General features: G+C 43.6%; 1 protein-coding gene across 4 annotated transcripts; it reads right to left on the bottom strand.

Moving 5' to 3' along the window:
• On the bottom strand, positions 1–25,581 carry C1D (C1D nuclear receptor corepressor). 4 transcript variants are annotated; one of them, XM_061622225.1, is made up of 8 exons: positions 24,771–25,416; positions 22,214–22,266; positions 21,900–22,076; positions 19,898–20,044; positions 17,144–17,210; positions 16,661–16,716; positions 14,266–14,328; positions 1–1,812 (listed from the first exon to the last, which is right to left on the bottom strand). In XM_061622225.1, the coding sequence occupies exons 4-8, from the start codon at positions 20,036–20,038 to the stop codon at positions 1,636–1,638; spliced, it is 504 nt and encodes a 167-aa protein (XP_061478209.1). In that variant the 5' UTR covers positions 20,039–20,044; positions 21,900–22,076; positions 22,214–22,266; positions 24,771–25,416; the 3' UTR covers positions 1–1,635. The 4 variants fall into 4 exon arrangements, with proteins under 4 accessions (XP_061478209.1, XP_061478207.1, XP_061478208.1 ...); XM_061622223.1 differs by lacking the exons at positions 22,214–22,266; positions 24,771–25,416 and adding an exon at positions 25,430–25,581; XM_061622224.1 differs by lacking the exon at positions 22,214–22,266.
• Between the last annotated feature and the right edge of the window lie 808 nt (positions 25,582–26,389).

Below are 26,389 nucleotides of genomic sequence, written 5' to 3'. Positions count from 1 at the left end.
GAAATCTAAGATGTTTAATTTTAAATCAACATTCAAATAAAATCATGCCTAAAATGATACAGTCCCAACGTCAATTGAGTGTGAAGATGGTAGGCTGCAGCAGCAAAGATATGCTTGAACTCACACTGCTAGATCCTCATGGAGTCATTTACACTAGCATACAGGGTGCAAGTTTGTCCAAACTGGCACTTTTTTGCTCACCTAATAGACTTCTCCACTGAAGGGCAAAGTGTTTGAGGGCACTTAAGACTATTTTGTTTGTTTATTGTTTAAAAAACAAGCTTCTAGCTCTATGGTTGCTTAAAAATCTTCAAACTAGGTCTGGTGAACGTTCAGCTGTAGGAGAGGAGAGCACATGAAGACACTCTAAGTCTCGTGACCAGGGTTTCAGTACTACTGCTAGTCATTCGCATGGTTAGCAGAAAGAATATATGTATGTATTTGCTTTATACTGTAAATTGGACTCTGGGTCACTTTGATGTACAATGTTGATTTTACTAATACGAAGTGTACAATGCTTGTCTCATACGTGTAGATACCAAAACCAGGCATAAGTTATGGGAAGCTTAACTAACATGAAGAGAGATATTTACAAGGGTTGCCCATTAAGAAGTCTCTCTTTTCCCTTTCCTATCATCCTAAAATAAATTCAAAGATTTCTCTCAAGACAGACGTTGGTATTTACTCTGGCAAAATTACCAAAAATTTACAACACTGTTTTACTTCAAAGAACTCTGTGTGTGTATGTTAGATATGACATAGATTATGACATCTAACGGATGATCTACTGCAATGCATTACATTGCAATATATCATCCACTGGATGTCATTAGAAATGAAAATAGGAATGGTAGCAACATGATCGCCCTTTGCTAAGAAATTGTTGTAGGCAACCTGGTTCAATCTGCTTGTGGGTGGTTTACCTGGCTTATACACGAACAGAATTTAGGAGGGAGGGGGAACTCCGGTAACAACATTGGTTACAACAGCAGCCAGCTCAGCTAGAGCTGGGTTGAAGAACCTGTGGCCCTCTAGATGTTGTTGGACTTCCAACTTCCATGAGTCCCAGTCAGCACTGCTATTGGACAAAGATGATGGGAGTTGTAGTCCAGCAACATCTGGGGGGGCAGAGCTTCCCTACCCCTGAGGTAGAGCCCCAGCAGAACTAGAACCTTATAAACAGCTGATTTCTTCAAGGAGATATTTGATAAAGTGGTGCTATGGTTAAATTGGATTCTCCTAAAAAACAGCACACAACAAGCAGATGTATTTGAAGATTAGCAATGCAGTCTTCAAACGATCTGTACTACCATCTGGCTACCATCCAGATCAAAAGATGAAGAAATTAGCAGTATGCAATCAAGTTTAGAGTCGTAGGTAGTATCTTAGCATATTTTACTTCAGAAAAGCCCCCAAAAACATGCATGGGTGGATTGGAGGATCCTGATTAGTTATAGTCTGTCTTTGTGGAAGTCAAAATAAGCAACAGGATATTGTGTGTGTGTGTAGTAATCTCAAGTAGTTATTTGTTATCAATATATTTCACCAAAATGTATTTTTACTGTATATAAAACATGAAAAATGCCATTAAAATATTCCTTCTGCCTATACCAATAATCACAAAACAGGAAAATCCTAGTGCGTTTTCTTTCTTTTGGCCGGAACAGGAGTTTTCTTTGCAGACTTGTTTTGAGGTTTGGGTTCGTATAATGCATTTCGTAGAAATCTTGAAGCAGCACCTTTATCTAGTTTGGCAGCTTTTTTCTTGTCTGTTATCTCTTTCACTCTGTTCATATATGTTCTTATTCTCTCCTGAAAGATATGGAAACATCACACTTCCTTTCAAAAAGGTGTAGGAATTGTTAAAGAAAGCAGCAAATACACACACCATTATTTGTCTAACATTCTGGAATTCAACTTAGCTGAAAATTAACTCAAAACATAATCAATACAATGGAGACCCTCAAGACAAGAATCTAATTCAAAGGGGAAATGCAAAAATTCATGTTTGTAACACTTTTATTAGTGTTACTATCTTAGATCAGGGAAGGAAAGCCATTCCCCCCCACAAAGATGCTGTTAGATTCCAACTCCCAAGCGTGCCAGTCAACATAGTCGACAGTCAAGGATGATGGGAGTTGTAGCTCAGCAATATCTGGAGGGCCACAGGTTCAGCATCCCTACCCTAGAAGATGAACAGTGCCATGGAGAAATGGCTAGGCAAGGGAGAACCTGGAACTACTCCCCATCTCACTTCTAACGGAAATTCAAAGGGGCGGGGGAGAGCAGCAGCAGCAGCATAACAGGTTTCTATTTTAATTATTGCTCCTATGTATTCTGGGGAGCTGCATACAATGAAGGAGATCGGATGACTGGAGGAAAAATGGCACAGACATTGTTGCACAAATGAACAAACAGGTCTTTAGAGTGCATAATCATGCTTATTATATAGTAATGAGGGCAGCAAGTTTCCTGCCTCCACTGAATCCCCAAATAGTTGTCCAGAACTATTCTAAGTGATACGGACTTTATTAACATCCAACTCAGTGAACTGAGCGCTGCAACTTTTGAAAGCCTGCTGTGAAGGTTTTGCAGGGACGAGGATAAAATCGATCGCCACCGTGGTAACTTAGACACCATTGCTGTAACAGGCCCAGATGAGTTGTTCAACACACTGTCTAGTCCCACTTTGTGGGATCAGTTTCAGATTTTGAGGCCAGATGATGTGGACAAGGGAATCAAAGTTGTTTGACTAACCATATGCCCTCTCGACTCTTCCCCACTGTGACTGACTTAAGCCAGCTGGGTAAGGGGTGGGTTGTGAGTGGAGGGACATACAAGCAAATGACACTTCTAAAAGAACTGCACTGGCTACAGGCCCATGTTTCAGATTCTGTTACTGACCTGCGAAGCCCTAAACAATTTGGCACTAAGTTATTAGAACGCACTTGGACAGCAACTGTGAGACTCCCGAAGATCTTTGACGATTCCTATTCCTACCCTAACAAGGAGTAAAGCAGGGGTGGATAGTCTATACTCCTCCAGATATTGCTGAACTACAACTCCCATCATCCCTGGCCCTTGCCCTGCTGGCTGTTGCCATTCAGCAACATCTGTAGGACCACAGATTAGCTACCCTTGGAGAAGGAGGATAATCTGTGGCAGTGGGTCTTCTAAGTAGGAGTCTCTGAGCTTGATCCATGATCCTTCTAGAAAGAATAGTCCAGAAGAATTTTTGCTGATCAGGAATGTATACCAATTCAGGAGAATCTAGATTTAGCTTGCAACTGGGGCTATCACTAGTATCTGTCTGATTTTGGGAACTTCCTCCTTCCTCATCAGCTCCCCCACACCCCATCATACCTGACCATCTGGAGAGCCTTTCCAGGGGCGCAGGGAACTGCAACGGGGAGGAGGGGTGGGAAATTTTCCTTCTGTGAACTTCCTTAAGTTAAACTTATCTTAGGACCCAAGCCAATGTCTGCTGTAATGCATGCGTGTAACCATCACAGAAGAGACGTTCTCCACTCTCTTTCACTGGAAATAATGGGTTGTATTCAACTAAGTCCTACTCAGCGTAGACCAGCTGAAATTAATGAACCTAAGTTAGCCATGTCTATTCACTTCAATGGGTCTACTCTGAGTAGGACTAGCATGGAATATCTGCCAAAGCCTTTTACCATCTGAAGTTTTTAGTAAGGAATATTTTTTAAAAATTAAAATATCAGCTGATCAATTAATCACAGTCACCTTTTTCATCAGTGTTTAGCAGCACTAAATCTAACCAAACATTGCCACATTACTTGGAACATTACATGATTTGCATTAATAAGAGGCTAAAGTTAGGACCATTAACCAACTAAAGACTTTTAGAAATCATTTTACTGAGGAAGATTGTTTTAAATTTGCCTGTTACCAAAAGCTCAATATACCAGCCTTTTAAAAATATATTTAAATAAAGTACAAAATAATTTTAACAAAGCCATTACTCTTTAAGGGAAAAAGGGAACTATACTTTTCCTTTCCTTTTTCATTACACTAAAAAGAGACCCAAAATAACTTATAAAAAAACAAACCCCAAAACTCAACATACCTTTAACTTGCAGATTATCCATCCTATTAAAACTTGCAGTTCTAGTCACAATGCAAGTTATACTTATAATAATAATAATAAAATTTTATTTAGCAGACGCCCATCTGTCCGACTAAACGGACACTCTGGGCGACGTACAATATAAAATACAATCTCCTCATATACATAATCATCCCATTATTAATATCATAACATCTCATCTGAAGACCATCTTACGTTAATACAGTGTAAAACCTAACCCACCCCAGAGATCCCATAGGCCTGCCTGAAGAGCCAGGTCTTCAAGGCTCGGCGAAAAGTCAACAGGGAGGGGGCATGCCGAAGGTCAAAGGGAAGTAAGTTCCAGAGGGTGGGGGCCACGATCGAAAAAGCCCTCTCCCTGGTCCGCACCAACCTAGTTGTCTTATTCGGTGGGACCGAGAGAAGGTCCTGTGAGGCTGATCTTGTTTGGCGGCATATTTGGTGATACTGGAGGCGCTCCTTCAGATAAAATGGGCCGGAACCGTATAGGGTTTTAAAGGTTAAAACCAACACCTTGAATTGGGCCCGGTACACAACTGGCAACCAGTGTAATTCAATCAAGACTGGGGTGATATGATCGCAGCGGCGAGTCTGCTTTATTAAGCGTGCCGCCGCATTTTGTACCAGCTGGAGTTTCCAGACCGTCTTCAAGGGTAACCCCACGTAGAGCGCATTACAGTAGTCTAGTCGAGAGGAGATCAGGGCATGTATCACTCGTGGGAGCAGATGTATGGGAAGATAGGGTTGCAGCCTCTGTACTAGATGAAGTTGGTACCAAGCTGCCCAGCTCACTGCAGAAACCTGAGCCTCCATAGATAGCTGGGAGTCCAAGATGACCCCGAGACTGCGGACCTGGTCCTTCAGGGGCAAACTCACCCCATTAAGTATCAGGTCAAAATCACCCAACCTTCCCTTGTCCCCCACTAGTAATACCTCGGTCTTATCGGGGTTCAGCTTCAGCCTGTTCTCTCCCATCCATCCACTTACATCCACTTACATGTCAGGCCCAGGATGTGACTCAGGAACCAGACCAACGGCTGTAGTTAATTCGTGTTTTATTAGGGTAATGTCCAAACAAAGACTGTGTTTTCTCATGAAGCAATACAGGGATACAGGTCCTGCGGCATTGGGAGAAAGTTGACAGAGCAAGGGACTTCTTCCCGCCTGTTCTTTAAGAAGGGGCCAAACGGGCGCGCAATCTTTCGCTCCTCCTTAACTGCCCCTCAGGTACTGCCCGCCTTCCCCCCCTTCTCTCCTGTCTTTTCAGCTGTCTGCGTGTGCGCGGTGAGGGGGGAAGCATCACCCCCTCCTCTTCTGAAGTTTCCGATTCCAGGATGGGGGATAGGGGAGGGGCTGATGGTAAACTGCCTCCCCGCTTTTCGGCTGTGAGCAGCCCTCCCTCTTCCCCCTCTTGCTCTGAGCCTGAAAGAGGGGGAGGCGTGAGAATGTCCAGGGAGGGCTCAGGCTCCCCGTTGCTAAGCGACCTTATCACTGGCAGTTCCTCTGTTTCGTCTTCGCTCCAAAGGGGGGAAGTTCCTCCCCCTTCCCTCTGCCATCCATCCGAATACTCTTCTCCCAACTCTCCGGGATCCAGCTCCCCGGGATTGGGACCCCAGCTCTGCCTTCCGACACCATCCCCCCTCCCAGGCTGTGCCCCCCTCCCCTTGTCTGGCTTGGGACGGTGGGGAAAACGTTGATGGAAAAGTTTTACCAATTCTGGAGCATGCACATCAGCTGCATCTTCCCATGATCTGTCAGCCACCCCATAGCCTTTCCAGTGAATCAAGTACTGCAGCTTGTGGCGTCTGATCCTGGAATCTAAGATCTCCTCAACTTCAAACTCAAGCTGCTCATTTACCAGGAGTGGAGCTTCGGGAGGTTCCTCCGGCCGTAACTCACTGGGAGGGGCGGCTTTCGTTAAGAGGGATCGATGGAACACAGGATGTATTTTAAACGTGTCAGGCAGCTTCAGTCGGTACGCCACGGGATTGATTTGAGTTTCTATTTCGAAAGGACACACCCTCTTGTCTTGTAATTTTCTACATTTGCCCAGCATCTGGAGGAAGCGGGTGGACAGCCATACCTGGTCTCCCGGTTGAAGGGGGGGGCCCTCCTTCCTGTGCAGGTCACCAACTCGCTTGTACTCCGTTTTGGCTTCATTTAACTGCTGTTTCAGTGTCTGTTGCGCCGCTTGCAATTCCTTAAGGAAGTTCTCAGCTGCCGGTACCAGCATTCCTTCTGAGCTGCTTGGAAAGACTTTAGGATGGAATCCATAATTAGCGAAGAACGGGGTTTGTTGAGTGCTGGAGTGCAGAGAATTGTTGTAGGCGAACTCTGCAAAATGCAAATATGATACCCAGTCAGTCTGTTGATAGGACACATAACTTCGTAAATATCTTTCCAAAACGGCGTTCAAGCGTTCCGTCTGCCCATCTGTCTGGGGGTGATGGGCGGAGGAGAGTTTTAATTCCGTCTGCAACTGTTTCCACATTGCTCTCCAAAATTTGGCTGTGAACTGAGTTCCTCGGTCTGAGACTACGCTGTTTGGCAATCCATGCAGCCAGTAGACTTCTTTTATGAATAACTTGGCCGTTTCTTTAGCCTCTAAGGCCCCTGCACAAGGAAGAAAGTGTGCCATTTTGGTAAGTAGATCCACCACTACTAAGATGGCTGTCATTCCTTGGGACTTGGGTAGATCAGTTATAAAATCCATGGAGAGGTCCTTCCAGGGTTCGTGTGGGACAGGCAACGGTTGTAACAGTCCTGCTGGTGTCCCTGTTTGTGTTTTTGTCCGCAGACAGACAGAGCAGGACTTTACATAACTCTCAATATCCCGACGCATTTTAGGCCACCAGAAGTCCTTGGCCACGTTCTGAATGGTCTTGTAAATCCCAAAGTGTCCCGCTGTGATGGAATCATGACACTGGCGTAGGATTCTGAGCCTTAATTCCCCTTCTGGCACATATCTGGCGGTTTTGAACCATAACAGTCCATTTCTCCAGTGAAAGGTTACTTCTGAGTCTTGACCTTGTCCCGTCTCCTGCTGATATTTTAGCATGTCTGCATCTTCTTGTTGTGCCTTTTTGAGTTCCTCTTCCCATGAAGGCTGGCATACTCCCAACGTTAATTTCTCTGGCGGGATTACGTACTGAGGCTGGTCCTCGGATTCACTTTCTTTGTATTGTGGCTGTCTGGATAAGGCATCCGCTCTCTGGTTTTTGGCTTGGGCATGGTAAGTAATCTGGAAGTTAAACCTAGTGAAGAACTGGGACCATCTTATCTGTCTCTGGTTCAGCTTTCTGGCGGTTTGGAGGCTTTCAAGATTCTTGTGGTCGGAGCGCACTTCAATTCGATGAGAGGTCCCCTCTAGGTATTGTCTCCAGTTTTCAAAAGAGTCCTTGATGGCCAGCAGCTCCTTCTCCCAAACTGTGTAGTTCTTCTCTGCAGGCTTTAACTTCCGAGAGAAGTACGCACAGGGGTGCAGCTCCTTCCCTTCTTGGTCTAATTGTAGCAGGACCCCCCCGATGGCAAAATCTGAAGCATCTGCTTCCACTACGAAAGGGCGGTTCGGATCAGCAAAGCGCAGAATGGGCTCAGTAGCAAACCTTCTCTTCAGCTCCTCAAAGGCCTCGGTGGCGTTCTCTGTCCATTGAAACTTCTTCTTCCCCCTTAAACAGTCAGTCAGAGGAGCTGTTAATTTGGAAAACCCTGGAATGAACTTTCTGTAATAATTGGCAAACCCCAAAAACCGTTGTACATCCTTTTTGGTGACAGGTTGGCCCCAGTCCAATATGCAGCTTACTTTCCCTGGGTCCATCTCCATGCCTTCCGCTGAGATTCGATATCCAAGGAAGTCTAGAGACTTGAGGTCAAATCCACATTTCTCTAATTTAGCATACAGGTGATTTTCTCTCAGTCTCTTCAACACTGTCTTCACATGCTGGTCGTGGTCTTCCTGGTTCTTTGAGAACACCAGGATATCATCTAAGTAACAGATTACATACGTGTCCAACAAGTCTCTAAACACGTCGTTCATGAATTTTTGAAAAATTCCTGGATTTCCACAAAGCCTAAACGGCATGACCAGGTATTCATACTGTCCGTAAGCAGTCAAGAATCCTGTTTTCCATTCATCTCCCTCCTTCATTCTGATCAGATTGTACGCTCCTCTCAAATCCAACTTCGTGAAGATTTTTGCAGAGCGCAGTCGGTCCAGCAACTCTGAGATCAGGGGCAGCGGGTAGCTGTTGGGGATGGTGATCTGGTTCAATGCGCGATAGTCGTTACAGGGTCTGAGTTCCCCCCCCTTCTTTTTCACAAACAATAGTGGCGCTCCAGCAGGGGATTGTGAGGAGCGTATGAACCCTCGCCTCAGGTTTTTATCCAGGAATTCCTTCAGGGCCTCCCTCTCATTCTCTGTGAGAGAGTAGATTCTCCCTGATGGGATGCTGGCTCCTGGCACTAGGTCAATCACACAGTCGTAAGGGCGGTGGGGGGGTAAAGTCTCTGCCTCTTTTTCATCAAACACATCTTTGAATTCTTCATACTTTGGCGGCAGGGTCACTTGCTCGATCTCTTGCACTGCCCCCGCTAAGGTGTTCTTGATTCCTTCAGGTTGACAGTTCTCCTGGCAATACTGTGAGGTGAACCACACCACCGCCTCCTTCCAACTTATTTTGGGTTCATGCTTTGCTAGCCAGGGCATTCCCAGAATCACCTCAAAGTTCGAGAGATCTGACACGTATAGCGAAATGAACTCTTCGTGCCCAGGGATTTGAAGTTTCACTTCCTCCGTGGCTTGTGTCACCCCTCCTGACTTCAGGGGTCTCCCATCGATAGTCTCCACAGCTAGGGGAGCGTCCAGTTTCCACCGGGAAATTCCATGACGCTTGACTAACTTTGCATCAATAAAATTTGTGGAGGCTCCACTGTCAATTAAGGCAGTGGAATTAAACACCACTCCTCTGGAAGTTGTAATCCGAATAGGCAAGACCAACACCCCCTTTGAGGGAGGTTGAATCGTTGGGGGGCCTTTATACAACGCTGCCCCCAGTCCACCGGCCTGCACGTGGACTGGGTGTTCTAGTTTCCCGACGGCTCGGCTTTCCCCCCTTTCAGTCCACAGTCTCTGGCCACATGGCCCGGCTTTGAACAATAAAAGCATAAACGTTCCCGGCGTCGTCTTTCCTTTTCTTCTTCCGACAGTCTTGGCCTAGCCCCTCCCTGTCCCTCAGTTGCATTACCTGCCATCCCTGCAGTGGGAAGGGTCTTGTTGCGGGATGCCGAGGCTGAGTATCTCGGGACCTCCTGCTTCCTTTCCAGGCGCCTTCCTTCCATCCGGTGATCTATCTGTAGGCATAGCCGGATGAGCCCTGGTAGGTCAGCGGGGGGGGGGGAGGTCCTGGCCAACTCATCCAGGATTTCAGCATTTAATCCACTCCGGTACATAAACATCAGGGCGGCGCCATTGTAACCAGTTTCCTGGGACAGAATTTTAAAAGCGTTAGTGTACTCAGAAACAGTCCCTTTAGCTTGCTTCAGAGCGCCTAGTTGCCGCGCTACTGTTTCAGCCCTTTGCGGGTCTTGAAACATCTCGGTCATCTCCTGTATAAATCCTCTGTACCTTCCTAAGACAGTATCCTTTCTCACGAGATACGGAGTCACCCATTTTGCAGCTTCTCCCTCCAGGAGGCTAATCACGAAGGCCACTTTAGCCCCATCGTCTGGAAACTCCATGTGCCTGACATCCAGATATAACTCACATTGAGCCACGAAAGTTGCCAACTGATCACTTTATCCCGCGTATTTTGGGGGCAATCCAATGGGAACCTTTACTACAGCAGCTGGAGGGGCTGTTCGCATCTGGTCTATCGTGGCCTTCAAGGTTTGATTATCCGTCTTCAGCGCCTTGACTGCTGCTAGCAGGGCTTGAACATCCGTCTGCAAATCAGCTACCTTAGTCCTCAGGAGTTCCACTTCTTCCGTCTCAGAAGTGGGGTTTGTCCCCCCCGCTGCTCCCTTTGACATCTAGTCCCAGTCAAGTGAAGAGAGCGTTGAGGGTGATTTAGGTGGCTCTGTCAAGCTGTCAGGCCCAGGATGTGACTCAGGAACCAGACCAACGATTGTAGTTAATTCGTGTTTTATTAGGGTAATGTCCAAACAAAGACTGCGTTTTCTCATGAAGCAATACAGGGATACAGGTCCTGCGGCATTGGGAGAAAGTTGACAGAGCAAGGGACTTCTTCCCGCCTGTTCTTTAAGAAGGGGCCAAACGGGCGCGCAATCTTTCGCTCCTCCTTAACTGCCCCTCAGGTGCTGCCCGCCTTCCCCCCCTTCTCTCCTGTCTTTTCAGCTGTCTGCCTGTGCGCGGTGAGGGGGGAAGCATCACCCCCTCCTCTTCAGAAGTTTCCGATTCCAGGATGGGGGTAGGGGAGGGGCTGATGGTAAACTGCCTCCCCGCTTTTCGGCTGTGAGCAGCCCTCCCTCTTTCCCCTCTTGCTCTGAGCCTGAAAGAGGGGGAGGCGTGAGAATGTCCAGGGAGGGCTCAGGCTCCCCGTTGCTAAGCGACCTTATCACTGGCAGTTCCTCTGTTTCGTCTTCGCTCCAAAGGGGAGAAGTTCCTCCCCCTTCCCTCTGCCATCCATCCGAATACTCTTCTCCCAACTCTCCGGGATCCAGCTCCCCGGGATTGGGACCCCAGCTCTGCCTTCCGACACTTACAGACTCCAGGCACTTGGACAAGGTATCCACAGCCAACTCTGGTGAAGATTTAAATGAGAGATAGAGCTGCGTGTCATCCGCATATTGGTGACACTGCAGCCCAAAACTCCTGATGGCTCCCAGTGGTTTCATATAAATGTTAAATAGCATGGGAGAGAGGATAGAACCCTTTGGCACACCACAGTTGAGGGGCCAAGGGTCTGAAACCTCATCCCCCAACACTACCCGTTGATATCTACCGGAGAGATAGGAACGGGACCACTGTAAAACAGTGCCTCCTATTCCCAATCCCTCCAGGCGACTCAACAGGATACCGTGGTCGACGGTATCGAAAGCCGCTGAGAGGTCCAGGAGGACGAGGAAGGTATATTCTCCCCTATCCAATGCCCTCCTCATATCATCCACCAGAGCGACCAAGGCTGTTTCAGTTCCGTGTCCAGTCCTGAAGCCCGACTGGAAAGGATCTAAATAATCTGCTTCCTCCAAGTGTGTCTGTACTTTCAGGTTCACTTGTGCAACTATTACTAAAACACACATCAAAGTAATCTGAATGACCTGGAAAGGTGTGTTTGTACCAAAGCATTCAGTAAACACAGGACAGCAATTATTTCATTTAGAAAAAATGGCATTTCAGACAGCAGTGGTTCAAAAAATAGGGATTCTAATTTGGGATATGGGGGGGGAGAGAAAGAGAGAGAGAGAGAGAGAGAGAGAGAGAGAGAGAGAGAGAGAGAGAGAGAGAGAGAGCAAACGAACCCATTGTGGGACCTGTCCACCTCATTATAGCATCACAGGATGAGTGTGGGAGGGAAGAGATGAAGGAATTAATTATCCAGAAACGCTTTTTCAAATGCTGGCCCTAATGGGTAGTGATAGTGTTGCTGCCATTTGGGTTTTGCTTCAGGCAACAAGATGTCCTGGACTGGCACCAATCTTTTAAGTAAGATTTCCAAAATTCTGAGTATATGGAGCTAATTTTAATTCTATTAAAAAAAATTGACTAGATAGTGTCCTTATTTTCTCAAGACCAACATAATATGCTGTGCGATGCCCTTCTGGATTGCTAAAACCATGGATCAGAATAGACAGCAAGCCTGTATGTCAATGTGGGTAAAAAGAGCTGGTAACAGAGCTATATTCAATGACACTCATAATGAATGCTCATAACCTGAACGACAAGAAAGTAGAAGAATTGGAAAATAATCTCCTTTCCTCTTAGAGAGTTCAAGCTATCAACAGAACAAACAATTCTCACACCACTTGAGATTGTCAACACTATATATATTTACTGTAGGCTAGCATGACACACTTTTCATATGGATATAGCTTTGGGAAGAAGTAAAACAGAATGGCAATTTGGTTCAGATAAGATCTTGAACAAATCCAAATCTTCTTTTCAAAATAATACACTGTGAATCCAACAACACATTATGAATGGGAGTAATGTCATATTTTCTTATGCACTAGCAACATTATTTTTGCAATTAGTTTTGCCAACCATCTGCTTTTAAGGTTACAATACTGTTTATTGTATTAGCAAAACTGTATGTGTGTGCACAGCATAATATTATATATATATATATATATAATTATTCTGATAGACCACAGATTTGATCTGCAGGTTTTCTATTCAAGCTAATTAATTTGATTTGATTACTGAAGTCAGCAGAATTTCCAAGATATCCAGCCTTATATGCTGTACTCATGCATTTAAATGGAATATAAAGACAAACCTAAAAGATTTATTATAGGCAGTAAATACGTCACTTATGCAGAATTACTGGACAGTAGACATACAACTAGTGCCAAAAAAGCTTTTAGCTTTGTTGCCGAACTGGATTCTTTACTGCTGAGAAAATGAATTAATGGAGAGATTGGAAAAGGGGAGGGGGAACCTTTCCCGTCTTTGCTACTAAATCAACCATACAATACTTTTAAAGTCATACAATAAGGAAAGGGAGTGTCGGAGATTAACGCATGCCCAAGTATTTATAGGAAAACACACTGTACTGGAAGTTATAAATAATTAGACCTGAAATTTTTTTCCATTCCACAAGTGAACAGGTAGCTGACACAAAATTCAACTCTCAGAAGGGAGAGGAAACAGAAAAGATTGTCTGATTTTAACATTTAAAAATTTCACTGAGACTGAAACTTCTGCTTTCAGAGACAGAAAACATTGTTTCAAACAAAAATACCCCTTGGAATTTCTTCCCAGTTGATGAAGACATCTCATATGAACCATTGGTTGTACCCAACCAGGTTTTGCCTTAGTTTCAGCTCACGCAAGTCAGGGCAGCCAATTTTCACTAATCTCCCCTGGCTACTTAAGTTCCCCGTCCCACCTGAAACATTGCTCCTGAGGGTAGAGGGATCTTCCAGAACAAAACAGGAATGCAGTAGGTGGAGGGTGTCAAGAACATGTTAAGAACACCCTGATTTGCTGGAGTTTGCTAATAAAGAGGGCTCTGTGGCAGGGAATTGTGGGGAAAACATCTTGCCTTAATTAGGGCCTCTAGAAGGCCATGAGACTAACAGTTCCCACAGCTCAACCCAATTAATTAGGCAGTTTGTTTGAACACCTGCTTATCAGCTTGAGACTCTTACCTCAAGGCCACAGGCCTGGGAAGGTTGGAGAAACTGTGTAACCGTTAGATGTGAAAGCTCCAGAAAATTCCATCATCAGGGAGCCCTCTGATTGGCTAATTAACTGGGTTCAGCTGTGGGAACTGACAGTCTCATGGCCTTCTAGAGGCCCTAATTCAGGCAAGATGTTTTCCCCACAATTCCCTGCCACAGGGAATTAACAAACCAGGCATTCTTAACACGTTCTTGACAGAGGAAGTGCCCTAACTTGCGGAAGTACTTTCTACTCAAGGCAAAGTCACCATCAGATAAAACACAACCTGAGAAGTGTGCAGGCTAGGTAGTCTTTAGGTTTTGCCTCATGATCCACTCTAGGCCTCCCTGGGAAAACTGGTTGGAAGTGAGAGCATAATCACAATTTGTATGCTACACCAGACATGCAGGAACTCCTGGGAAGACTTCCATGAAGCATCAGCTCCAACATGTAAGCATGTGTATTTACCACTTTCCCTGCAGTGAGTGACAAGGCTGTGTGCTGACTTCACATAAACACAATTCAGGAGCATTATGTAATAAGTGCAATTGTGTGCTATGGCACTGATGTTGAGGTGCTGTGGAATTGTTTCCCTGTAGTTCCCATGTGACTGATGCAACATATTAAGCCAGCCCTTGGCCATGGATTTGGAGATGTGGGTTTAAGTTCAACCAGTCAGTGCGGGACAGCCTGTGTGGTACAGTGGTGAGAGTATTGGATGAGGACCTGGGAGATCAAGGTTCCAATCCTGTTCAGACATAAAGCTCACTGGGTAACCTTGGACCAGTCACCGTCTCTCAGTCTAACCTACCTTTATCCTTGTGAGGATAAAACTGGGAGGTGGAGAATCATGTTTGTATGTCACTTTGAACTCCTTAGAGGAAAGGTGAAATATAAATGTCATAAATAAATGAAAACTATTGATTTATCAAACACCCACTCACTTGACCTCAAGGCCACAACCTGTTAAACGGCACATGCCACCTATACTATCCATTCTATGCTCATGTAACTCATCTTTTTAACTATTAGAAATTATTACTGTCCACATCACACTGTTATTACCGTGATCAAATCTGTGATAACTCTTTTGGATCAGCCTAGATTAAATGCAGAGGCAATGAAAAGTGGCTCTCTGAAGTCAGACCTGTACAGGTAGCAGAATTCTGAATGTGGTAAAATTGACTGTAGCACTTCAGGGCACTGAGAGAGGGGAGGCTGTTTATGTTCCCCACATAAAGAAAATAAAACACTCTCGACAAGTTGAACTAGCACATCCCAGAGAGAAATGCTAGTTTTTTACTCACAGAGGGGGCTGTTTGCTGTTTAATAAAGGGTCATTAATAAAGGGACACAGTATTAATGATAAAAATGACATAATAGAAATGCGATGAATTATAACCATCAAAATAAATTTGTAGAGAAATGGGCTTTATTTATACAATTCTGGAATGATAAAGTAATAGATGAAATAGCTCCATTTATTTACCTCAATACAGGAAACGTATTATATTATTATGCTTAAATATGAAGGGGTAAGAAGTTAACCTTAATAATTACCTATTACTTTTGTTCATTCCATATTTTGTTTTTGCTGTTGTTGTTGCTTTAGTTTGTAATGCTTCTATGTAATCAAATTGGAACATTTTGTACTTTTACTTTATCTTGAATAAAATAATAATAATAATAATAATAATAATAAAGGGTCATTCTTTATTTTATTTATTTAAAAACATGTCTAAATCGCTAAATAGTCAAACATCCCTAAGCAGTATACAAAGTAACGTTTAAAAACCAGTAAAACAGTATCAAAAACAGCATTGTGAAAAGAGGAATAACAGGGTTCAATTTTACAGGTCAGGGAAAGCCTGTGCAAAAAAATGGTATGTTTTCACAACGCATTTCAAGCAATTAATAGATGTTTCACACAGCCTAGGGGCAATGCAGAAAATCACTTCCCTGTGATATTATGTAGTGTATGGTGCCTCAAGTAAAATTTCCCCAGATGACCCAAGTGATCTTATAGGTCTATACAGAGACAGACAGTCTTTCAGGAAACCTGGTCCCACGTTGTCCAGGGCTTTATATGTTAATAACAGGACCTTATATACAGGACCCGGTAGCTCAGTTATATTTTTTTTAAAATGTAACCCTTCCTTCCTTGCAGAGTGCAGTATAGATCCAATCCAAGTCCTCTATCATACATGCTGATAAATCCAGATAGATGATTTGCAGTGCTATGCCGTTTCTGAAGTGGGACCCTAACTGGGACTGAGACCTGAGCTGCTCTGCCAACTTCACTCTTATTCTGAGCTGTCAAGAAAGAACTGTAAGTTGGACTTTTTATCATAATCACCCTTCTGTTGCACAACATTATAATTTATACAGATGCGTTCAATGTGAAAGGACTGTACTCTAATATTGTCTGAAAACACAGGATTACCATAAGGAAAAAAAGATTGAAAAACATTTTATGATACCATGGTTAGCTAGAGTGGTGTAGTGGTTAGAGTGTTGTACTAGGACCTAGATGATCAGGGTTACAACCACCACTCAGCCATGAAGCTCACCGGATAACCTTGAGCAAGTCACTGTCTCTCAGCCTAATCTACCTCATAGGGTTGTTGTAAGGATAAAATTGGAGGATGGGGAGGGATGGTGTAGAATATTCGCAAAATCAGATTTGGTATTGAATTCTGGGATAATCCGCACATTCATCTCATCGTCGAACAGGCTCGCCACTCTGCGTGAGTTCATGGCTGTTAGCAACACCGTAATTTTTTTTTAAATCTGCAGTGAGAATTACATACTTATTTCTGTAATTTTAGTAATCTGCTGCTGCTTTATACATATATAAACATACAGCAGCATAAGGAATAAATGTGAAAATTACGCAATTTTTTGGAAAAAAAATAATCCAAATAAAGGGAGAACCGGGAATCGCAATAACCAGTGGAACACAATTGATAGCTAATAGGAGCTGGCAGCCCATTTAACAAATTGAAAAACAGAATCGAATCAGATGGGGAACTCCATCCCTAGGAACCAAGTATACCACCTCCTTGGAGAAAAAGTGCAACATAAATGCAGTAATAAAATAAAGTTATGATTATTCATCCATGACAACCCCAATTATATATTTTAATTTAGATTTAATATTGTGCAAGCACTTGTTTCAGTAATGTTGTATTAAACAAGACTCTTACCAGCTCCTGTTTCACTGGGTGCTCCTTCGGACTAATTCCTTGGGTGGCAAGATATACTGTAAAATGAATTATTAGTATTTTAAAGAGACACTTTACCAATAAAATCCTTAGCCCATATCTAAATTGCAAACACACACGCCAATTGCAGGAACAGAAAACTCTTTTGCTAAATTGAACTCAGTGATATTAATCACAATATAAAATGCCTAACAGCAGGGTGAAAGGGCTTCAAGGGCTCAACAAAGAAAGAGGAGTTGGAAGAGGAATCAAAGAACAAGAAAAGGGAATTGATCAGCTATTATAAAAACGGTGAAGGCTTAAATTATTAAGTCCTCTTTTAGTGTCACTTATAAAAGTATAATGGTAATAAAATCAACTTTAGAAATTGGATGGGATACCTAGTTGCAAAGCTGCAAATTTAAATATGCAGTTACATACTGAAGTACTTAGATTACTACCATAAATTTCATACTTCACACTCACCCCAAAACATTGAATTCAATGTGTAAGCAGAGACCAAATCTAATTTTGCTTGTTCAAGAGGATCCAGCTAAAACCAGAAAGATACAAACATCATCATGTGCATTTTATTATATTTAATTGAGATACCAGGACAGCTCCCAGCTAGAACTGATTACAATCACAGTAGTCAATGCCACTTTTTTCCAGCCAGTTTTACAACATTGTCTCACAGAATTTAAGAGTCCAAAATTTTTAAAAAGCTTCAAATTGTTTCACAGTACCTGCTTGTATCTACCATGAAATCTTATCCAATAATTTCAAATAAACAAAATTCTAAAGAATGTTAGGCAAATAGAACATGATATTTATAGAGGTGTGTTTTGCACTCTGGGCCTCAATGTTGAGACGCCGATAAAAATGTCTTGTTAAAATATTAACTACCCAAGACCACAAAATGTCAATAATGTAAAACGAAAATTCTTCAAGGTATGCTTCAGATACATCAGCAAAAAGGGTTAAAAGCTAACACAACTTAGCTATGTACCTACCCGTTCACTACGCTCGACGTCGAAGGCCCTTCTCTGGGTCCCAACCCATAAAGAGGCCCGGAGATCAACAACTAGATCTAGGGCCTTCTCGGTGGTGGCCCCCGAACTATGGAATGCCCTCCCAGACGAGATACGCCTGGCGCCTTCTCTGTTATCTTTTCGGCGCCAGGTAAAAACTTACCTTTTCGCCCAGGCTTTTTAAATTTTGTAAATTTTTAAATATTTTAATTTAACATTCTAAACTTAATATGATCTTAATTTATAAATCTCAATGGCAATTTTATTAATGTTTTATAATTGTTATATATATATATATATATATATATTTTTCCACACTTGCTCATATTTTAATTGTGATTTTATTTGTTGTACACCGCCCTGAGAGCTTTCTGCTATAGGGCGGTCTAGAAATGTAATTAAATAAATAAATAAATAAATAATAAATTTTATATAGCAGTTATGAAAATTTCAAAAACCTCACATATATTAACTTGCATCTTTACAATAACTTTGTCTGATAGACCAGCAGTATTATCCCTAAATGGCAAGTGGGAGGGCCAAGACTGAGAGAGAACGGCTTACCAAAAGCCAACTAACCTGATTCAAGGACTCCCCAGTTTGTAGTTAAGGGAGCTTTTGCATTCTTCCAGGAAAGCGAGAGGAAGGGCCGCGCCATGGGTGAAAAAGAGAGGTCCACTTTCTGAAGTGCACTGAAGCAATGATTAAAAGGTCCACCAGTACCATTGTTTTGTGGGTGGAAATGCCAACCCTGATGGAGGGCAAAGGAGCGCATTCCAGGGATATGTCAGAGGAGGGTATGGATCCACAGCAACCTAAGCTTCCTTGTTCCCCGATATGCCCCCAAAGTAGCTGCAAAATTGTACCAGCACTGGAGCTGGCCTAGTTTATCCTCTCCCCACGGCAGTCAATGGAAGGGAAGTTTTAAAAAACCCAATTGTGACAGTAAAAAGAAAAAGCAACCCCACTCCCCCCAACTTCCATCCTGGCTGGTGCAAGCTGGCTGGGCTTTGGAAGGGCAATCTCTCTCCCAGCCCCACCCTAAGGTTGCCTTATTGGTATTTTAGCCATTATGACGCAGCAATTCTTCTATGTATCACCTACCTATCAATCCTAGCAGTGATCCCATGAGGCAGCCCCATGGACCTTCCTAACAGCCAACTATGAAAGCCCTGTGTATTCACAGAGTTCTCTCTCTTTACCAGCAAAAAGGGAGGCCCACGGCTACATGGGCTCTGGATGCCTGCCACCTGTATTTTTATGCACAAGGCATGCAGGAATATTGTGCCTGTATACAAAAAGGTAGAAACATTTTTTGGCTGTCAAAGCCAATCTATCATTTCATTCCTATAGGATTTCCAGGAAACTCAGGTTACATGAGTGTACAGCTTACAAGATTGAACATGGATGCTGTCAAAGGGCTGAGTTGTCAAAACTGTTGCATTCATAATTTATTCATGTTTGGAAAGCTTTGGGGGTGAAGTTCTCTGATGTACAAGTATTTATTTTGCCCCATAGAAATTACAAATTGGATTTTAAATGTTAAGGTACACAGATACAAGAACAAAGACCTCAGGCAGTGCCTCTTATTATTGGTGGGTGTTGAAAAGGGGAAAGAAAAGATGCTTTATACATTCCTTTAGATCTGTTCTTTACACAGCTGGAATGGGTGCTGTAGCAGCTTAACAACTAGATTTTACATTTTAGGGCCTGTTCTAGAGCTTCTAGAAGTATCTACTTTCCTCACTTCTAGAAGTGAATAGGGAATGTACTTTGTTTTCTGGTCTCTGAATTAACTTACAAGTACAAGCCACTCAGTATTAAAGAGGCCTGGAGTTCTGGACTTCTACCACAGATTAGGGATGGGATCCAGCACTGCTTCTAGAGCATTCTGCCAACCTAACAGGCGTACCGATCCATTTTTTCCCTCTCAAAAATATTGATAATTTGAAAGGAAATATCAATAAAATTATTGTTCTTAATATTGATAAAATTATTGTTCTTTATATCTACATTTTAAAGGTGGGTTTTTTTAAAAAAAGTTTTCAAAAATAGTCACAGAAAATCGGTACATAAAAATCTGATCTGCAACTATAGCGAATTAATGGAAAATTCAGTAACAAATCCAAATGGGGCAGAATTCTGGCACATCCTTACCACAGATCAGTTGTAACAGACAAAAGCTGTTGTGCCTTCATCTTCCTCTTACCTTCTGGAGAAGTTCACTTCTAGACACAGACATCATAGTCTTCAACATCTCATCTACAGAACCAAGAGACTTTTCAAAGGCCGAAAGATAATCATGAATCTCTGTTGGATATTCTTCTCCAGTGAGATCAGTCTCTGACATAATGCTCTACACACAAGAACGAGAACAGGTTTTACCATAGTACAGGTAGATAAAGAAACATTAGGTTTATGAAATGATAGAACAGGTCCACAAGCTATTAAGGAAATAACTGCCATTAACCTGTGGATTGACAGACTAAGACAACCACAGCAAGTTTCTTGACCTTTGCAAGGACAGCAATGGTATCAACACCTTTTGTTTTGCAGACTTGTATGGCAAAGTTTAAACATTATCTTGGTAACATAATTAACACTCATGGGCGTCATGAAATCCAACACCACCTTGGATTCCATGACAGAAGAAAGGCAAGCCATAAATGTAATAAAATAAACAACAAATGTGCAGCACTCAGATCACACTGGTAACATTTAAAACAGAGATGGGGAACCTGTGGCTTTCCAGCTCCCATCAGCTCCATCCAGCATGGCCAATGGTCAGGGATGATGAGAGTTGGAATCCAGCAAGACCTGGAGGGCCACAGGTTCCCCACCATTGTTTTAAAGGTTAGCACAGCTTTCCCAAATCATATGACTCTTTCCCATGCTACTATCTGCTCTCCACCGGGATGTCAATAGTGACATGCAAGTATCTTTGGAAATGTAACTTGAAGTTATACTGATGTGATGTGGGAACTAGCCAACGGGGTGCAGCAACCAAGCTGCAAGGTATCATCTGAATAGGGCTTATTTCAAAAGAAAAAATGACACAAGTCAGGTTCATCCATTTACGTGTTTTAAAGTCAACCAGAAAGCTCATTCGTAAAATAAATGACTGCCCCATTCACTCTCAGTACTGTCTACTCAGCAAGTAATTATGCATGCCCACTGATTGGATGAGTAGGAGGGAGTGGAACAGTGCTATTTTTTTCTTACCTAACAACAGCACACAAAAGGCTAACCTAGCAGAGGCCAGAGTATCACCTCACATTTTGACAACCACGGCTACAGAGAATGTGTTGCCACACTGGCAGCCGCCTACTAGGGCAGAAGTTAAAAAGTTTTAACTAGGGCCACAACGTTTGGCCAACTGATTGATCCAACTAATTTAAAGTGTCAGGATCACTTTAAAAGATGGCCCCAAATTTACCACTAATACTTACAAAGTCAACTGTGCAGCTTCTAGCTTTTGTGAAACAGAAGGCCATCTCTCCACAGAGGACCAGATGCCCTTTTAAGGTGATGGCTTGTGCTTAATCACAAAATTCAGCAATCAGTTAAAGCTCAGATGACCAATTAAGATTTCAGGCAACAAGCCTAGTTTTAAGCAGTTGTGTTGAAGCTCTAACTTTGAATAAAGAAGTTCTTTGTCGGTTTTGACAAAATAGTTAGTTGCCAAAATCAATACACAAACTTTGTGTTTGTAACTATGGAAGAGAGGTTGCCAAGAGGAAAATAAAGTAGCATGGATGATTCCATATATCTACAGGCAATCCAGGACTCCTTGTTTATTTCACTTAGTCTACGAAACAATTACTTCCAACTATACCAAAAAAAAAAAAGGCATTTCCGACAACAAGCAGAAACTTGATTAGTTTCTGGCCTGCCTTTTTGCCACGCAGCTGTGCCAAAACTGAATGACTGTTCTATATAATAAAAACAAAGCTTTCCTTCCAAATAATCCCATTTATGAGAGAGAGGCCAAAAAAGGGAGGAGGGGGTGGGAGAAGAGAGTAGAGCATTCTGGAGAGCCACTAGGCAAGGAATGTATAATGGGGAACTATTCTGAGCCCGTGGTTCTGAAACCCACTTTGCCAGACAGTCACCTCAATTGCTCTCTTTTAATCAGAACTATTTTATCAAACCAGAAAAAAAAAGTTATACAGAAACTTCAAAGAAAATGTACAGTCTCTGGGGATGGTAACCTGAGGATGGTGGTGATGATGATGATGATGATGAAGGTTGATGGCAGGTAATTATACAGTAGAACTGTTGAAGAGGTAGATTCAACAGAGGAGAAGTAACGTCTGAGGGAGCGACAAAGGTAGAAAAGGAGTGTTGTCCTCTGGGGCTCCTAGGCCTGCTGCTGGCTTCACTGATGACTGAAATAAACGGAGGCAGGAAAAACTAATTAAGCACTTAAAGAAAGGGGTGATGTCACCTGACAGGAAGTTACTGTAAGGCTAAGGGAGCATAGAGACAGACCTCTAGAGTTCCATAACTCTAACCTAATAAATACCTTCTTTAGCACAACAGGAGGAGTCTCCCTGCGGAGGCAGCACAGCAGCTGTTCTGTGGATAAGCACACCCCATTTAATACAAATGTTTATGGACTAATTCAGGCAAGATGGAGGTGCAACTGACAGATGTTGCAGGAATAATTTCTAAAGGGTGAACCTTGTATTTTTACTCCGAAGTACTTTTAACAGAGAGCCTACAGGAACAGCACATCACATGGTAAAACTGTTCCTGGACTACTCAACTCAGACTGGAGGAGGTGTTACAGTATATGTAAGAATGTTCTCTGCACATAGGAAAGTAGAACCCTGCTCATACCACAGGGTTTTGCCCCCATCTGCACAATGAACACAACTACAGCATAAGATCAGTCTTTCAACTACGCACACATTCTTTGTACATGTGGAGATCCAGCCATGATGTATGAATAAGGATTACCATGAAAAGACTTCAGGCTAGTTGAGTCTAGTTTGTGATGGTTGTTTTTACTAGAAGCCAAAGATCTACCAACAAGAGCCAAGTACAAAAGACATTCAGTTAGAATTAAAGAGCAGGGTGCCTCTGAGCACATTCTGAGCCTAAGGAACTCTTTTCAGTACCAGAACTGAACTCAGCTCAGTCTTTTCCTGGAAAAAATCCACTACTCATTAACCAAACTTGTCTTAGTTTCCTCAGCCCAATTTGGGGGGGGGGGAGAGAGAAAGATGCCTTTTTGTTGTTGTCATTGTCAGAACAACTGGGCATCACAACCCCTTTCTGCTCTGTTGCAAACAACCTGAAATCTACCAGCAGATCCTGATCTCCCTTTTGCCCACCCTGGCATAATGTCTCAAAAAAGGGTTTTGGTCTAATCTTTCTCCCCGACACACTAGTCTACAACCTTTCTCTGAGATGTGTTCTGCATGGAGGACTCAAGGAAGGGGAGCTTTGTGGATACTGTATCTGACATCACACTGAGCTTTTTTTGGGGGGAGGGGGACTCAAAAGCAGCAAGAGTGCCAAGTTAGAAGAAGGGTACACTCTCACCATCAACCCCACAATGAGCTTTGGAGGGTCTCAGAAACTACCAAAGTTCTTATTACTTTTGAGGATTGAGCAACAAAATCCTACCTCTCACAGACAGCGCTTGGGCAGCAGCAGAATGCTGATGGTGACTAGAAGTACTGGTAGTAACCATTCAGAAAACAGATTCATAACTTCAAAAAAAAAAGTGTGTGGACTGGCACAGATGATTAAGAAGTAGGATTAATTGTGCAGAAAATATTATCTTGCCAAAAGATTGATCCAGGATCAGATGCACTTTCCCCTATGGCTGTCTGGAGAGAGGACCCCTTGGCTGATAAGCCTGAGAAGACCCAATCCACTCATTCTCTGTGCATGCAGAACTCAAAAGCAAGGCTCACCCTTGGAATCCACTTTCAACGCCAGGCTCAGCTCAGGGGCATGCTTTATTTGTTTATTTAAAATATTTAGAACAAAAGGTGGCAAGCAACATAAACATTACAATATACTTTTTAAAAAATACCAAAACAAACAGCAATATTTCAAAGTACAATTCAACCAATAGAAACAGCCATACCCAATAAAAACACATCAATTAAAAGCCACTTTGGATACAGAGACTGAAGGGGCCATTCCTTGTGAGTTCCACAAAGTAGGCACTTTTTCAATAAGGGCCCTGGCCCAAGCACCTACCAATCTAACTTATAAAGGCAACTTCACAAGCAGGGCCTCTGATGCCATACTCAAGGCATGGGTAGGTTCATACACACACATGCACAGAGTCCCTCAAATAACCTTGGCCCAAACCATTCAGGCACAGGGATGTATAAAAACGAGTGCCAGGTTTGTGCTAAAATGTTTATATCCATACAAGGTGGAGCACTCCACTTTCACTGAACCCACCACCACTCTACTTCAGCCTTTTGTCATAATCCTATACTGTTTCAATCCATCTAACTCTTAGGTACAACTTGGGGGGGAGCAGCATGAGGGCTTTTGTTATTATTTTACAAAAAAAAGGTGCCCTACCTTGCACAAGTAAAAATGCTTTCTGCACATGCATATCCACCATGAGATACAACTCAAAGAAGAAAGCGCTTCATAGCTACAATAGCTGAATGGATCCTCCAGGTTCAGAAGCAATGTACCTCTGAAGACTGGGGCAGGGAAGAGCTGTTGCCTTCCATGCCTTATTTGTGGGCTTTCCGGCCGTGGTATTTTGGTGGTCACTGTCGGTAACAGAATTACTATTCTTATTATTGTCTTTATTTATCCCCCGCCATTTTCCCAAAACTGGAACTCGTGGCGGCTTCCAGATGAAAAATACATATAATTAAAAACATAAAGTCTACATTAAAATAAGATTAAACTATTTCCAATATTAAAACCATACACACATGTAGCTAAAAGAGTTGACTAGTTTAAAAATGATATAATAAACATTAGCAACGCAGCACCCTTCACGCCCTATCCTTAGCCTTCAATGCCAAAAGCTTGTTGGAAAAGGAAGGTCTTTGCTGTTGGCGGAAGGACTGCAAGGAGAGGGTCATTCTTACCTCCGTAGGAAGGGAATTCCAGAGCCTAGGGGCAGCCACCGAGAAGGCCCTTTCACGCCTCCCCACTAGTCGTACTTGAGAAGATGTGGGTATTGAGAGAAGGGCCTCTCCTGAGCATCTCAGGGCCCGGGCAGGCTCATACAGGGAGATACGGTCTGATAGACACCCTGGACCTAAGCCGTATAGGGCTTTATAGGTCATCACCAGCACTTTGAATTGTGTCCGGAAACAGACTGGCAACCAGTGGAGCTTTTTTAACAGGGGGGTAGTATGGTCCCTGTAACCCACCCCAGTTAACATTCTGGCTGCAGCACATTGAACCAACTGAAGTTTCTGAGGAGTCTTCAGAGACAGCCTCGTAGAGCGCGTTACAGTAATCTAAGCGGGATATAACTAAGGCATGTGTCACCGTGGCCAGATCGCGGCCGTCCCCCTCGTCCCAGCCAGCGCCCGCATGACCCAAGCTGGGAAAATAACTGCTACTGACAGCCCACCCCCTTCAGAGCTGCAGGCTCCGCCGAGCAGACGCTCCCCCCCCCCGGGACTGCAGCGCGCTAAAGGCCAGCGCCAGCCACGAGAGAGGCCCTTCCCCGCCTGCTTGCAAGCCGGGCGCCGCCCTGCGCCAGCGGCCTCGCTCTTGCCAACGCAGCGCTTCCTACCTGCGGCGTGAAGACGATCGCGCGCGCGCTCAGGGCGGGCTCCGCTGAGGACCGCAGTGACGGAGGCAGGTGGGCGGGCTCGGCGCGAGGCACACCCCTTCATGCTAACGCCGCTGCTCTCGGCGATGGCTGCTCGATAAGCGGCGGTTTAAATGGCGGGATTACAGAAGCGCTGTCGGATCAGGCCCTCCGTCTCGCGAGGCTCCCGGTGCTGAAAAGCAAGAGACCGGAGTGACCGCGACGTCGGTGTCCTTCCCTCCAGCACGCGGTGAATGGCCGTTGCTGGAGCGCCTTCTTCGAGGGAGGGTGCTGCGTCGCTTTGCTCGGCGTCTCCAAATGGCTGGACAAAAACAGAAAAAAAGCGATGGACTCGCCGCGTGGATTTCTGTGGAAGGCGACTTGAAAAGACAATGTGCTGCTGGAGGGAGAGAGGAGAGAGAGCCCCGGTCTGTGCCCGAGTTTGTTTGTGGCGCGCCTAGTGAACCGCAGGGATTTACAGGGTCGCCCATCCCGCCATCGGCTTGCATTCCGAGGGTCATTCAGTTCTGAATCGGATAAACTCCCCAAATAAAGATGCGACTAGATAAGGGGCTACAAGATTCCCTGTTGTTTTTCTGTTCCCGGTTACTTATTTATTTGAAAGTTCAAAACACTAAAGAAGAAAAGTTGACAGCTACACCAACTTCAAGACAAATTAACATGTCTCTGAACCCAAAATATATGTTCGGGTACCCTGTATGATATATCACTGGGATCGGGGGACTCTCCCCATCAAGAATAACAATACATTTATGCAATCAAAATCATCAGGATTTTGATATAAATACATAATGTCATGAAATCATAAAAAAATAAGTAACTGGGGGTGCCCACCCCAAAATCTGCTCAGGGCCAGGACAAATCATATACCCCAGGAAAGAGGAGCGTGTCTGTGATGTTCCTATATATTAGTGTATATAT

Source organism: Rhineura floridana, chromosome 4 (genome assembly GCF_030035675.1).
Source record: "Rhineura floridana isolate rRhiFlo1 chromosome 4, rRhiFlo1.hap2, whole genome shotgun sequence".
Taxonomy (NCBI): domain Eukaryota; kingdom Metazoa; phylum Chordata; class Lepidosauria; order Squamata; family Rhineuridae; genus Rhineura; species Rhineura floridana.
Note: the sequence above shows the minus strand (reverse complement) of the source record. Positions and strands in the feature narration are given on the sequence as shown.

Bases quoted from the DNA above. Each gene is read 5' to 3' on its own strand.
- C1D (XM_061622223.1), bottom strand. From the start codon at position 20,038: ATGTCAGAGACTGATCTCACTGGAGAAGAATATCCAACAGAGATTCAT. The intron at 14,329-16,660 runs GTAAGAGTCTTG...CTTTCCTCTAAG, and splicing joins ACCCAGTGAAACAGGAGCTG to GAGTTCAAAGTGACATACAA. The intron at 1,813-14,265 runs GTAGGTTAGACT...CATATCTTTCAG, and splicing joins TTATCCTCACAAGGATAAAG to GAGAGAATAAGAACATATAT.